Genomic DNA, 13693 nt, shown 5'->3' with positions numbered 1-13693 from the left:
ATCTTTTGGGGGTGTTAGTTCTAAAAGGTCTTGTGGGTCTTCATAGAACTGTTCAACTTCAGCTCCTTCAGCATTACTGGTCGGGGCATAGACTTGGATTACTGTGATATTGAATGGTTTGCCTTGGAAACGAACAGAGATCATTCTGTCATTTTTGAGACTGTATCCCAGTACTGCATTTTGGACTCTTTTGTTGACAATGATGGCTACTGCAGTTCTTCTTAGGGAATCATGCCCACAGTATTAGATATAATGGTCATCTGAGTCATATTCATCCATTCCAGTCCACCTTAGTTCGCTGATTCCTAGAATGTCGATGTTCACTCTTATCATCTCCTGTTTGACCACTTCCAATTTGCCTTGATTAATGGACCTAATATTCCAGATTCCTATGCAACATTGCTCTTTACAGCATCAGACCTTGCTTCTTTCACCAGTCACATCCACAACTGGGTGTTGCTTTTGCTTTGGCTCCTTCCTGTCATTCTTTCTAGATTTATTTCTCCACTGATCTCCAGTAGCATATAGGGCAAGAATACTGAAGTGGTTTGCCATTCCCTTCTCCAGTGGACTGCATTCTGTCTGACCTCTCCACCATGACCCGTCTGTCTTGGGTGGTCCCACATGGTATGGCTTAGTTTCACTGAGTTAGACAGGGCTGTGGTCCATGTGATCAGATTGGCTAGTTGTCTGTGACCCATGCTTCCAGTCCTTTAAATCCACCCAAAATACTTCAGCTGCATTGCCAGATCAATTATCCTTAGGACCACATCCATTATGTCACTGCCTTATTTAAGAGTCCATAATAATTAGGATCAAAAAATGGCATCTTTGAGTAGACTCTCTTTAAGAATTTAGGAGGCTGGGATCAGACTGGATAGCCTTAAGTGTCAGACTAAGGAATATGGACAGTTTATTTAGAAAAGCTACTGACAGAGATTATAAATAAAGAAGAAAAGCGTGAGAAATTATATCAAAGGAAGATTAACCTGGCCAAAGATTAATCTGACACTGGGTTCTAAGTGTGGGTATGGAAGGGAGGATGGTAAGAAGAGAAAATATTGTGAGCCCACTATGGGCAGGTGTCTAATTCACCTCAGGCTCCATCCCAAGGGTGGACACAGTATGAGAGTTCAATAAACCCATTGCTTAATAAACACCTGATGCCCAAGTGTCTTTCTCTGGGCATTTCTAGTGTTTTAAATGCAATTTGCTTACACATATAAATGAAGCAAATAAATACAAAATGTGAGAGTATTTTTAATATTTACTTACAAACTAAACAACTGAGTCAAGAATATAAAATCATTTAGAAAAAAACTATTTCTATTAACACATAAACAACTAGAAAGATTCATTTTATGTCTAATAGGTGAACATTTTAAGAGTTTCAATTTTAGAAATTCTAGCACTCTCTAACACTTAATGATTTAACAAAATTTTAAAAAGATTAAGTCAACTGGTATTCCTAACATGTCTCCTTATTCCTTTTTCATATATAAAACAGTATAGTAATATAAATTAAATAATGTAATTTCTATCTAATATGAATTAGATATTTTAGATAACTGCATGGCATTTTAGAATTTATTCTTTATCTTGTGGATAAAATCTTTCAAGTTTATTAAAACTTTTATGAAACTTTGAAACCATGATCAAATAAGCATTTCACCTGAAAACGAAGAAAATTCTTGTATAATTCCTGCTGTTTAATCTGAAGTTCAGTTGGAGGCTCACTAAAAATATTTCCCCGAGCAAAAGGAGAGCTCTGTGTTTGCATATGACCTTGAAAAGGAAAATTTGCAAAAACATACCATTAGCCAGTGCTTAGAAAACATAAAGGCTAAAGAATACAGACTCTGCTAAATAAACTGAAATTTTGAAAAAATGTGCTAAATATGGAAGCCCAGAGGCTAAACTCAGAAGACGACCAAGATTAGAATCTAAAGACCAGATGAAAAGAGAGGGAAAATTGGTGAAACTAAAATAAAATTAATACACAGCTGAAAAATCATAATATAGCTCTATCTGAAAGTCATCAAGGAAACATAAAAGTAACCTAAGCAACTCTCACTGCAGCAAAGGCTTTAAAATAAAATTTATAAAGCACACATTTAAGTTCTTATGTATGATATAAATATCCTTTTCTTAAGAATACTGCTTAATTACACATTAAATGTATTATGTATACACATATAAAAATTTTCTAAAATTACTTTTAAAAAATCAGTGGATTCCTATCCATGGTTTAAAACACAGATTAGAAAATTAGCTCTAAAAACATTTTTAATTTTTACAAAATTAAAATGACAATCACTGTAATACTTTTTACTTAAAAATTATATCAGATTAATGATATAAATTTGAAGATTAAAAATATGCTATATATATGTTATTTATAAATAGTATTAAACATTCTGGGAAAGGAAAAATACTATTTTATAAAAGCAGCCTGGAAAATAAGTATATCACAGCAGTCTTTTGAAAGAAGAAAAAAATTGCATGCAAATTTAAGGCTCACATAACTTTTTAATATCATTTTATATTTATATAAAAATATGTCATTTTTTAGTTTCCTTATACCATCAATCTAAAGCATTTATTTCTCTCATTCATATAGTGGTTGTAAGCCAATTGCTTTGCAGTTGAGCTGTCATCTAGGTCTCTTTTCCTTTGTATTTAAATTTACTAATGCTTACTTGAATAGATAGCAGAAAGGCAAATCAATACCTAAACATTAAAAGCTTAGGTTATGGTGGAAAAGCTGATCAGCAAAACAAAACTGAGTAGTTTGTTTCACATTGAGATCTGTCAAATTCTAAACCTTTGAGGCAATTAGAGAAGAAGTATTGTTAGAGACAGGCAAGGTAAGTTCCTTTAAACATAAAAGCATTATAAAAAACAAACCAAAGGGAAAGACATACTCTAAACAAAGAAAATGAAAATGCATTCAAGCATCATAATAAGCAAAAAAATAAATTTAATCCAAATTAGTATGAACTTTATAAACATGATTTTTCATCCAAAAACCATGAAGTAAAAGAAAAACAACAAACATTAAGAAGAGCTTTTAAAACAGGCCTAATGAAGACAAAATATTAGAGGACAGTGAATCTCAAGTATGTATTAAGATATTCAACTTCCAGGCATATTTGAGCTCCCTTAAGGCCTTTAGGAGAAGGCAATGGCACCCCACTCCAGTACTCTTGCCTAGAAAATCCCATGGACGGAGGAACCTGGGTGGCTGCAGTCCATGGGGTCGCACAGAGTTGGAAACGACTGAAGCAACTTAGCAGCAGTAGCAGTAGCAGCAAGGCCTTTAAAATACTACATGTCACATATGTATATTGTATGTGTGAACACATGTATATAAATACACACACACATACATAAACTCAAATACATATATGATGGCATAGCAACAAATTAGGTGACTCTCAATAGTTTTTTTGCATTCAGAAAGTCTATTTTAGGTTAATTCTTAGGAAATGAAAGTTAATTTAGGGAATTTCAATGCACAAAAAAGGGGAATTTAAACATTTTACAATTTCGTAAACTAGAGCATCCTGACCACATCCTGGCCACGAATTAGCACCAAAACCCTGGTGTTAGACACAATAAAAATAGATAAAAAATTCTGCTGTGTATATTCAATCATCAAGGTTGTGCTCTTTTTTGGGAAAGAGTCATGGAAACTTTCTATTTTTCCTGTGTTTTTGCTTGGTAAGCAAAGCTAGATGCCTGACGTGTTATTATGACGACAGAGAAAGTTCTAAGCTAAGAGGGAACTATGTACAAACAATACAGGGGGTGGAAGAGAGGAGTAGTGAAGGGGTCTATACCACTGATCTCAATACAGACTGCTCCAGAAGCAGCAGCCAATGAAGAGAAAAATAATGGTAATCAGAAAGAAGCAAAAATTCCCTACAATAAAATGAAAAGGTGTTTTGATATGCAAAGAAATAAAATAAGTTTACTTTGCCTTCTGGTCACATTCCCCATTTATTTACAGTAAACGCTCTGTGCTCTCTCAAAAATTTTAATTTTAGACAAGAACACTGTATTAAAGAGTCCTTTCAAAATATCCCTGACTGATCATACAGTCTTTTGAAAGTTTTTTTAATGTTTAATACATATGACTTATTGGCCAAACAGGTAGACTAAATGGTGAGCTCTGATTCAAATTACTAGCCTTCCATCTTTCAAGCCTTTGATAGCAGCACTAATTTCTGCAGTCTTTTGGAACACTTCAAGAGATGTACTGTAGGTTGTTTCCATGGACAGCCTGTATCACTATTTAATCTCTAATTATAAGAAAATACTTTCCTACTTTGATCCACAGTAGATTTTTACACAGTGAATCTAGTTCTGATTTTTGGACTACTAAAAAGTAGAATTTTCGATGAAATTATTAATTTGGCTCTCACTCCTTAATAATTCAATTTGCTGTAAATAAATGGTTATTTTTATAGGCATCAAAATATAAGGCAGTATATTCTTTAAACTTCACTTGAATTCTAAATATATAACATATTTTCCCATATACTTGATAAAGAAAGATGATTACAAATTTTCCTGGCAAGTCATAAAGATACTGAATAATCTTTAATTTACAGAATCTTTAAAGGACCCTGTTTAACACCAAACCAAAGGTATACGCTTATGAAAGGGAGATGTGACCAGAAGTCAAAGTAAATTATTTACTTCTTTGTACACTGTGGCTTGTAAGGGAGGGCAAATGTTTATAAAACAAACAAAAAATGAATTTCACTGTATAATTTATCATACAACATCTGGTATGTTCTCACTAATTTAAACTAATTCTTATGGGTATAAGAACCAAACTCTATATGGGTGGAAAAAAAAAAAAAAAACAACTATTTAAGAAATGTCCTTCCCACTAGCAAAATGAAGCTGTTAGCACAGCTAAAATACATATAAGAACTAATAAAGCTGAGAAGAAATACATAGTATAATATTAAGGAGCAAAATGTTTCTCTTTATTCATTTTTTCAAAATACCTATATAGAAAAGTTATTGTAAATAGCATAAATAATGTGTTATGCTTTCTGACTCAGAAAAAGCAAATTCTCAAAATCTTAATAAGAACTTTGTCGGAGAACAGAAGAGAAATACTACTGAACAACTTCAGAAACGTAAAAAATTATATATATATGATTAAAAACCTGAGTTTTTATTTGCAGCATCTTCTTGGTTCTCAGCATTTGAAGTGGCTAAAGTTTGGTCTAGAGATACAACAGCCCTTTTATCTTCATATGTTCTTGCATCTGGGTTATGGTAGGCATCTATATTTTGTCTGTGCATTCTATTCAAATCAGCTGAGAGGGAAAAAATAAGCCATTTATTTCAATAAACACACTCCTATAATTAATATGCTTAATAGAAATGAAGAGAACCAATAGGACCAGAGCTGGAATAATTAAATGGTATCTTGGTACCCTGAAAACAGAAACAAGATTATCAAAACTTTTAAGATATTCTTCAAAAATAATGTTACAAAATAAATTCAAAATTAGTAGAGAACTTAAAGAGTGTATACGTTTTTGACAATCCATAAAAATTATTTATATGTACCTTACCTTAGAACTTTGACTATCTAAATATAGAACAAATAGTAGCAATTCAAAACAAGTCACAGTGAAATTTACCCAACATCATTAGTATTCCTAATGAAAAAATATCATGTGGAATGGGGTTTTAAAACATATTCATAAATTTTCTTTTATATAAATATTCCTTAAAAGATGGAGCTCTATTCCCCTCTAGAGTGTGGATTACTTCTTATGAAAAGGATTCTGCATAATGATGGTATAAAACTTTCAAGGCTACTTCATAAAAGACATTATGTTTCCATCTTGCTAGATCTATTGGTTCACTCACTTCGAAGAAAGCCAACTACCATTCCATAATGAACACTCTAAGGGGAAGCCCACATGGCAAGGAACTGAGGCCTCCTGAGTCCTGTGAGGGAGCCACAGAGAAAACAGATTCTCCAATCCCAATCAAGCCTTTGATTTATAGCCCTGACTGACACATTAAAAGGGTCAATTCTATCATATGCAAATTATCTCTCAATAAATCACATAAAAACAAACATAAATCTAACTGGGGCATATATAATGCATAAAAAACATTTAAATACCTAATCAAATATATGTGAAGCAATCTTGCTATTAATCAATTAGAACTATGAGATATTTTTGTTATCTTTCAAACTGGTTTTTTTAATTTTTTTTTTCAACTTTTTCTCTTAGTGTACAATTTTTAAAAATTTTAATGCACAGTCAAGTAACATCACCATAATCAGGAATCGGAACAGTCCCATCACCCCCCAAAATTCCATCATAGTTACTCCCTGTCCTCAGCCATAATCTTGGTACCAGTGATTTGTTCTCCATTTCTATAGTTCTGTTATTTTGAGAATATATGTGTTATGTAAAAGGGCTTCTTTCCCTTAGGTCTTCTCTTTGGAGTCTTCCAAATTGTTCTGTGAATCAACAGTTCATTCTTTTTTTTAATTGCTAAGTAGCATCCCATCATATGAATGTACCACAGTTTATCCATTCACTCACTGTAGAATATACTTGGTTTTTTCTTTATGGGAACTTTAAAAAAACTGAGAAAGGAAATATGTTAAATGTATTACAAATAATCAAAATGAGAGGTACTTACTCTCAAAGGGTTGATGCTATGTTAAAATTGTATGGGTAACAGATTTTGACATTTTCTTAATAACCACCTTACAAAGAGATCTTTCTCAGAGAGCTAAGAATATGGTGAACATTCAATTTCTTAAATTTCTTTGTAATAAAAGATGAAACAGGAGTAATTAGAAAAGCCAGCAGCTGAATTAAAGTCATCCAACATAATCCCTGTTATATGGTCTTGGCCATCTAATGAAGCAAAAGAAAACACTGATTTTTACTACATATTGGGAATATAATAGGAAAATTAGGTTCCCTCTCTTTCTCTCAAATGCAACAGCTAAATACAAAACAAACATATTCTTCAAGTTTACTTGCTTTGAAAATACCATTAAAAAACAGTTCCACTGCATTTGATAAAATAGCACACCTTTTTTATTTCATGGCATAACTGAAGCATTAAATAAGCAAACTAAACATTACCATTAAAAATAAATATCTCAGAAAGGTTTGCTCCATTCCTGTTAGGTCAAGCAATTCTAAAACAATATTTTATAATTCAATAACAAACACTTATCCTACTCACTTCCACCAATTAAACACATATAGGACACTATAATTACATTCTCTGAACTGGAAATAATCTTTGAGGCAAGCTGGAAACTTCTAGGAAATTATTCCAGTGTTTCCCAAAGTTTCTGTTACATAAACACTTCCTTCATGGTAACTATTATGCTTCTATCAATTCATAATTTAAATTTATTATAGCAAAGACTGGGTAGATCTTTATCAATTTTATGTCCTCCGCCTGGGTATAAAGAAACCCTTCCAGCCTCCCAATAAGTTACTTTAGAACCTTGTAACTAGGTTTGAACAATTGAACAAAGACAAAAGTGATATTTCTCCACCTTTAGGTCAGGCCCCATCAAAATTCTCAACTTGTTCTCCCATCCTCTGGACCATGTCCGTGCAGCTAGAAATGAAAGACTGCAAAATTCTAAGAGTGACACACTGGAAGAGGCAGATTCCCAAGTCAGCTCTTGGAGAACCACTCAAATAGCATCAGAATGCAGTTTAAGTGAGAAGTAACTTACACTGCCTTAAGCCTCTGAGAAACGGGAGTTCTTTGTTAGACCACTTTTCACTTAAATGCCTTTACTTTCAAAGGAAATGTTACAGTACCATCCCTAAATGGAAAACCAGTAATATTTATTTTTTCCAGTAATATATATTTTTAAATATATATTCAAATAAGCATTTAATTTCAAATATTAGAAATGTTAACCATGGATCACCTAAAATCATTTTCTTTATAAACAGAATAAGACTTTTACTCTTCAAAATTGTGAACAAAGTATGAGATGAATATAGGAAAGGAATAAATCCATCGGGAAAGAAAAGAGTTACCTCATTAATCTAAGTGGGCCTCAAATATATCTTTTTAAAGTCATCTTTAACAGAATCAAAGGCATAGCCACTAAGAACTCTAGTAACTCAATACCCCAATATCTTCTGACTGCAGCACCCAGTTATTCCTATGACAAAGCATAAGCCTGAAGAACATCAAATTTACCTTGCATCACTCTAATGGGTTTTCTAATCATTCATTTCCCATTTCTAATTAAATGATTTTTAAAAACCCATTATCTTTCTCTGCTTTTATTATAAGCTAATTGAAGACCATCCAAACATATATAACAAGTTGCAAAAAGTCTCTTTTCAAAGTGCCCGTTGTGTGATTTCTAGATGAAACATTTTTAAGAATACATAATTGAAAGATAAATCAATATAATTCTACAATCTGCCAAACATTTCTGAGGCCAGGTTTTTGTCGAGAGCCCCTGCATTGTGCGGGCATATGGCATATAAGAATTAAACATAACATTCCACAACTACATCAGATCACTTAAGACACCTTATTAGTTTAAAAATATTGTGGTAAGGATTTTATTATTTTTACTAGAAAACTTCAAAAAATTCAAACTACTAGATTCAGTAAAAACTTGCTAACTAACAAACTTTTCTCTGCAATTGAGTTATTATCATTACAGGGTGAAAAATTTGTAATAATAATAAATGAAGAAAGGCTTTTTAACATGCTGTCATGCTTACTATCAAAATACCTCTTCTGCATCAAGCTGTATAAAAAGAGACCTTTCCTTACAGACTATGATTCCCACTTCTTTCTACTCCCCATTCTTTTAAAAGTTAAACTTAGATTCTTTTAAAAACAACAAATCAGGGACTTCCCTGGTTGTTCGGTGGCTAGGACTCTGCTCCCACTGCAGGGAGTGTACTGGATCCCACATGCTGCAACCAAGACCTGATGCAGCCAAATAAATAAATATTTTTTTAAAGGCAATAGAAATAACATACTTATCAGATTTCCTTTGTCATCTCTCAGAGGAGCACCACCTCCACCTTTCCCCCAGGGGTTGTAATTTCTCATTTCAGCTTCTAATTTGGCTTCATATACTTCTTTTTCTTCACGTTCTTTCTTTCTTCTTTCTTGTCTTTCTTGAATCTTAACATTAAGAAACATTTGTAAAAACTGCTAACAAGTATTCTGATACAAAAAATTAGTTTTAAGATCAGATTTTATTTTTCTTATTAGAAAACTACACTTTTTCCCAGTATACTTTACTATAAATTTAATATCACAAATATATGTAAAAACAATTTAAAAATACTTTGGTAGCTGGAATATATAGCTGCTACTCCCTCACATCCTGTCACTTGGGCCCTTTCCAACCACTGGTGCCACTTGGACTAAGGTAGCTTCATCTTCCCAACTCCCAGCTTCTACCTGAGGTATTCCCTTCCTAACCTCACCATTTTCATGGGCTCCAACAGACTCTCCCTACCTTCATTTTCTTCATCTACCCTTTCATGGTACCTGGCCAGCCACAAACTACTCCCCACACCTCTGAGACCTGGGCCAACTACGCCCTACCCATCACCAGACCTACTCTACCTTGAGCAAACTCCATTCCCAAAGTTCAAAGATACTGAAGGTTCAAAGCTCTCTAGAGAAAGCCAGGCTATATAAGTATACTTTATGAAAGCACACAAAATGGTCTTATCATCATCAAGTGTAAGCACAGGGTTGGTCTTTAAAGATATATGAATAGGCAATGAATAAAGATCTACATTTTGGAAAGTTACTTTTAAAATCATTACCATATGCATGGCAAATTTAAGCAACTACTTTAGGAAGGTCAAGGAAGTCATCACATATAAAAAATTCTAGGGTTAGGAAATCTGGTTCTGTCAGTGGTGTTTTTAATATGCTCATCTGAAAACAGACAAATACAGCCTCTTGTTTGTAGATTCCTAACACAAAAAAATAATGTTGGTAATTCTGTAATTTTGAAAAAGCCCACTTTTCAAGGAGGTTGCCCAGTGTAGAAAATAGAATAAAAATCTGAGCTTTAGAAGAAATCCAGTGGAATTTTGTAGAAGGGTACCCCAGGTGAATATATATACCTACAGTTCCAGGGACCTCTCTGGAGAAGATATAACTATTCCCCCCAAAAATCCACACATTTGATACAGTTATTCCTAAGTAAACTCTCTCCAAATATTACAAACCACAATAGAAAGTTATCTTCCTCCCTAAGTGTTCTGCCTCTGTTCTCCCTATCCTTAAGAGTTCATAGCTTTATCATCCTCTTAGATTACAACACTTAGAATCATCTTAAAGCCCTGTTCTTTCCTCAGTCTCTAAATTTAAGTCCTATTAATGAAATCCAAGAAATGTCTCTTTCGATGTCCTATCCATCTTCCCCACCTGGTACAGGACCTGGTTACTTCCTGGCTGGACTAACTAACAGTTTTACTAAAAGGTTTCTCCGCCACATCTTTCCCGACCATCCACATCACAACCAGATATCTTCCTAAAAGCCACATCTGCTCACATCAATTATAATACTTCTTTCACTCTTTGGCTTAAGATTTCCTCCCTTTGGCTGTCGATAGATAACAAGATGAAACTGAAAACCCGTTACTTGCTATCTTTCACAATCCAGTATAATCTAACACTCCAGCCCCTTCTCTTACATCAATTCCATTCCCTGAATACACCAGGAATTTCATATTTATTCACTGTATAACATGCAACTCAAAAGCCATCAATCATGTGAAGTCCTCCTAACAGCCAAGGCAATTACTCTCCTTATCCCATGCATTCCAGCCTGTCTATATCAAACTTTATCGCATTTAATGATAAATAAATGGAATTCTTTCTCAGCCACACTCTGAGTTTTAAAGGGCCACTGTACTAAGACATAAGATGTTTAACATTACATGAATGAACAATTGAAAAAAATGAAATGGATACCTGCTGCTGCAAAGCTTCCTGGTAAGACTGAAATGACTGTTTTGAAGGCTTTGGTTTATCTTCAAAAAACAATCCTGAATTTATTGCTCGATTACTTGTAATTTTCAGCTCATTCTGTCCAACTGTACTCCTACATCAAATACACAATTCATAATTTAAATTCTTTTATGACAAAACAAGAAGAAGATGCAACACTTCTTTGAAATAGCATGGCATATAAGTACATTTAAAATAGAGAAATGGCAACCCACTTCAGTATTCTTGCCTGGGAAATCCCATGACAGAGGAGCCTGGTGGGCTACAGTCCATGGGGTCGCAAAGAGTCAGACATGATAAAGAGACTAACACACACACAAAGTAGAGAAATTATTTCTTTATAGTTCAAAGAGAAAATTTTAAGTAAATGCCCCTTATCTCTGCTTTCAAAATTAATGGAACTTTCAAATTTACTGAATCTATTTCCTAATCTAGGTGGCAGTTACATGCAAGTAAAACGTTCACATACAAATAAAAACACTTGTGAGAATTCATCAAGCAGTATACATATAACTTATGCACTTCTCTGAATGCAGTGGAAGTTCCTCAAGTAATATCATAACTAATGATTTACTTAATAAATTTACTCCAAAATAAAGTAATAACTTCCTAGCCATTTTAAGAATAAAACAAAGAATTATAGTAAAAAGTCTATCAGAAAAAAACAAAATTTTTTTCACTGAGTCATAGATTTTATTAATGGCATTGATGGTATAAGATTAATAAAATCCCTAAAACCTTGCCCTGTTTATGGAGGCCTAGGATGGGAATTTTGTCAAAGTTCTAACTGTTGGGTAAAATTACAGCAATGATTCCCTAGTAATTGAAGCCCCTTTCTACTCTTCCTTTTTATTTATTATTTTCTTTCCCCCTGGTAATCCAGGTCTTGTACTTCTTAGAAATTATGCATACAGAACTCAACAAACTCAAAGCAAAAAGGCTCAGAGATCCATATCTATACACATCATGGTCAATGTGCCAAAAGAAAAAGAGAAGAACTGCAAAAGCAGCAAGAAAATAAAAACTCATCATATACAAGGGATCTTCAGTAAGATTAACAGCTCATCAGAAATCCTATGAAGGCCAATAGGCAAGGAAATGACATATTCAGAGAGATGACAGTGGGGGGCGAGGGGGAAGTCAACTAAGAATTCTATGTCCAGGAAAACTACACCTCACAAATAAAAGTGAAATTAGAACATTATTAAATAAAACTCAGAGAAGACATCACAACAGACCTGTCTTATAAGAAACAGTAAATGATGCACTTCAGGTTGAAATAAAAAACACTTGACAGTAACCGGAGTGAACACAAAGAAATAAAGAACACCAGTTAACAGTAACTACATAGGTAAAGGTTAAAGATATTACTAATATGCTTTTATTTGCAGCTATATTCTTTGATTTAAAAGACAACTACATAAAGGAAAGAAGGAACAGTTAAAAACTACTGATGAGCTTAAATATATAACAATATACTCTGTATGCAATAGTGGCATCAAGAAGGGAAGGAATGGCATTATACTGGAGAAAACATTTTACATATTATGGAAATTAAACTGGTGTTAATATGAACTCAGTTCTTTTAAATTAAAAACATAAATTTCAGTCTGCAAGGAAACCACAAAGAAAATGACACACAAATTATACTAAAGGCAGCAAGAGAATTAAAATGGAATGCTATATTTAACACTAAAGAAAAAGCATTATTGGAACCAAGAAAGGAATCATTTTTATTGATAAGGGTCAACTTATCAGCAAGATATAACAATTATGAGCACATGTACACATAGCTACAGAGATTCAAAACACAGGAAACAAAAACTGACAAAACTGAAGAGAAAAATAAAAATAATAACTGGAGACTTCAATACACTACTTCTAATAATAAACAACTGCACAGGAGCTCAATAAGGAAATACAGAAAATAAACAACACTATAAACCAACTATATCTCAGTCACACTGACAGAACTATCCACCCAACAACAGGAAAATGCTAATTTTCTTAAGTGCATATGAAACGTTCTACAGCACAGAACACACGTTATAAGCCTCAGTCTTAAAATAAACCTTAATAAATTAAAAAACACACACACACACAAAGTATGTTCTCTAACTGCAATGCTGCTGCTAAGTCACTTCAGTCATGTCTGACTCTGTGCGACCCCATAGTCGGCAGCCCACCAGGCTCCTTTGTCAAGAGGAGCCAAGACCTTGTCTCCTCCAGGCACGAATATTGGAGTGGGTTGCCATTTCCTTCTCTACTAACTGCAATGGAATTATATTAAAGCTCTATTAAAAATTTCCACAATTTTCCACAATGAGATAAATGAAAACAAAAAGATAATGCATAAAATTTAAGGAAGAAGCTAAAACAATAAGAGGAAAATTTACAGTTGTAATATACACATATTAAAAAAGAAGACACTATATCAATAACCTAAGTTTCCACCTTCAAAAACTAGAAAATACACGAGCAAACTGAACCCAAAGGAAACAGAAAGAAGAAAACAAAAAGATGAGGAGAAATAACATGAAATGGAGACTAAAAGCACAGCAGAGAAAATCAACTAGACCAAGAGCTGATTCATTAACAAGATCAACAAGACTGACAAATGTTTAGTCAAAACGTACAATAACAAGACTAAAAT

At 33.4% G+C, this 13693-nt stretch overlaps 1 protein-coding gene across 42 annotated transcripts in view; it reads right to left on the bottom strand.

Annotated features, from left to right (window-relative positions):
• CSPP1 (centrosome and spindle pole associated protein 1) overlaps nucleotides 1-13693 on the bottom strand; it is a 113797-nt gene that overhangs the window by 31446 nt on the left and 68658 nt on the right. For 34 of the 42 annotated variants that reach the window (XM_060393731.1, XM_060393742.1, XM_060393751.1 and 31 more), the window contains 4 exons: nucleotides 11005-11134; nucleotides 9042-9189; nucleotides 5187-5339; nucleotides 1673-1785 (listed from right to left, as the gene is read on the bottom strand). In XM_060393731.1, the coding sequence (XP_060249714.1) occupies nucleotides 1673-1785; nucleotides 5187-5339; nucleotides 9042-9189; nucleotides 11005-11134 (544 nt within the window). The remainder of the gene's footprint in view (nucleotides 1-1672; nucleotides 1786-5186; nucleotides 5340-9041; nucleotides 9190-11004; nucleotides 11135-13693) is intronic. The other 8 variants (XM_027973004.2, XM_060393748.1, XM_042254287.1 and 5 more) reach the window with 1 other exon arrangement.

This window comes from Ovis aries, chromosome 9 (assembly GCF_016772045.2).
Source record: "Ovis aries strain OAR_USU_Benz2616 breed Rambouillet chromosome 9, ARS-UI_Ramb_v3.0, whole genome shotgun sequence".
NCBI classification, from domain to species: Eukaryota; Metazoa; Chordata; class Mammalia; order Artiodactyla; family Bovidae; genus Ovis; species Ovis aries.
The sequence above is the reverse complement of the archived record's forward strand: the minus strand, read 5'-3'. Positions and strand labels throughout refer to the sequence as shown.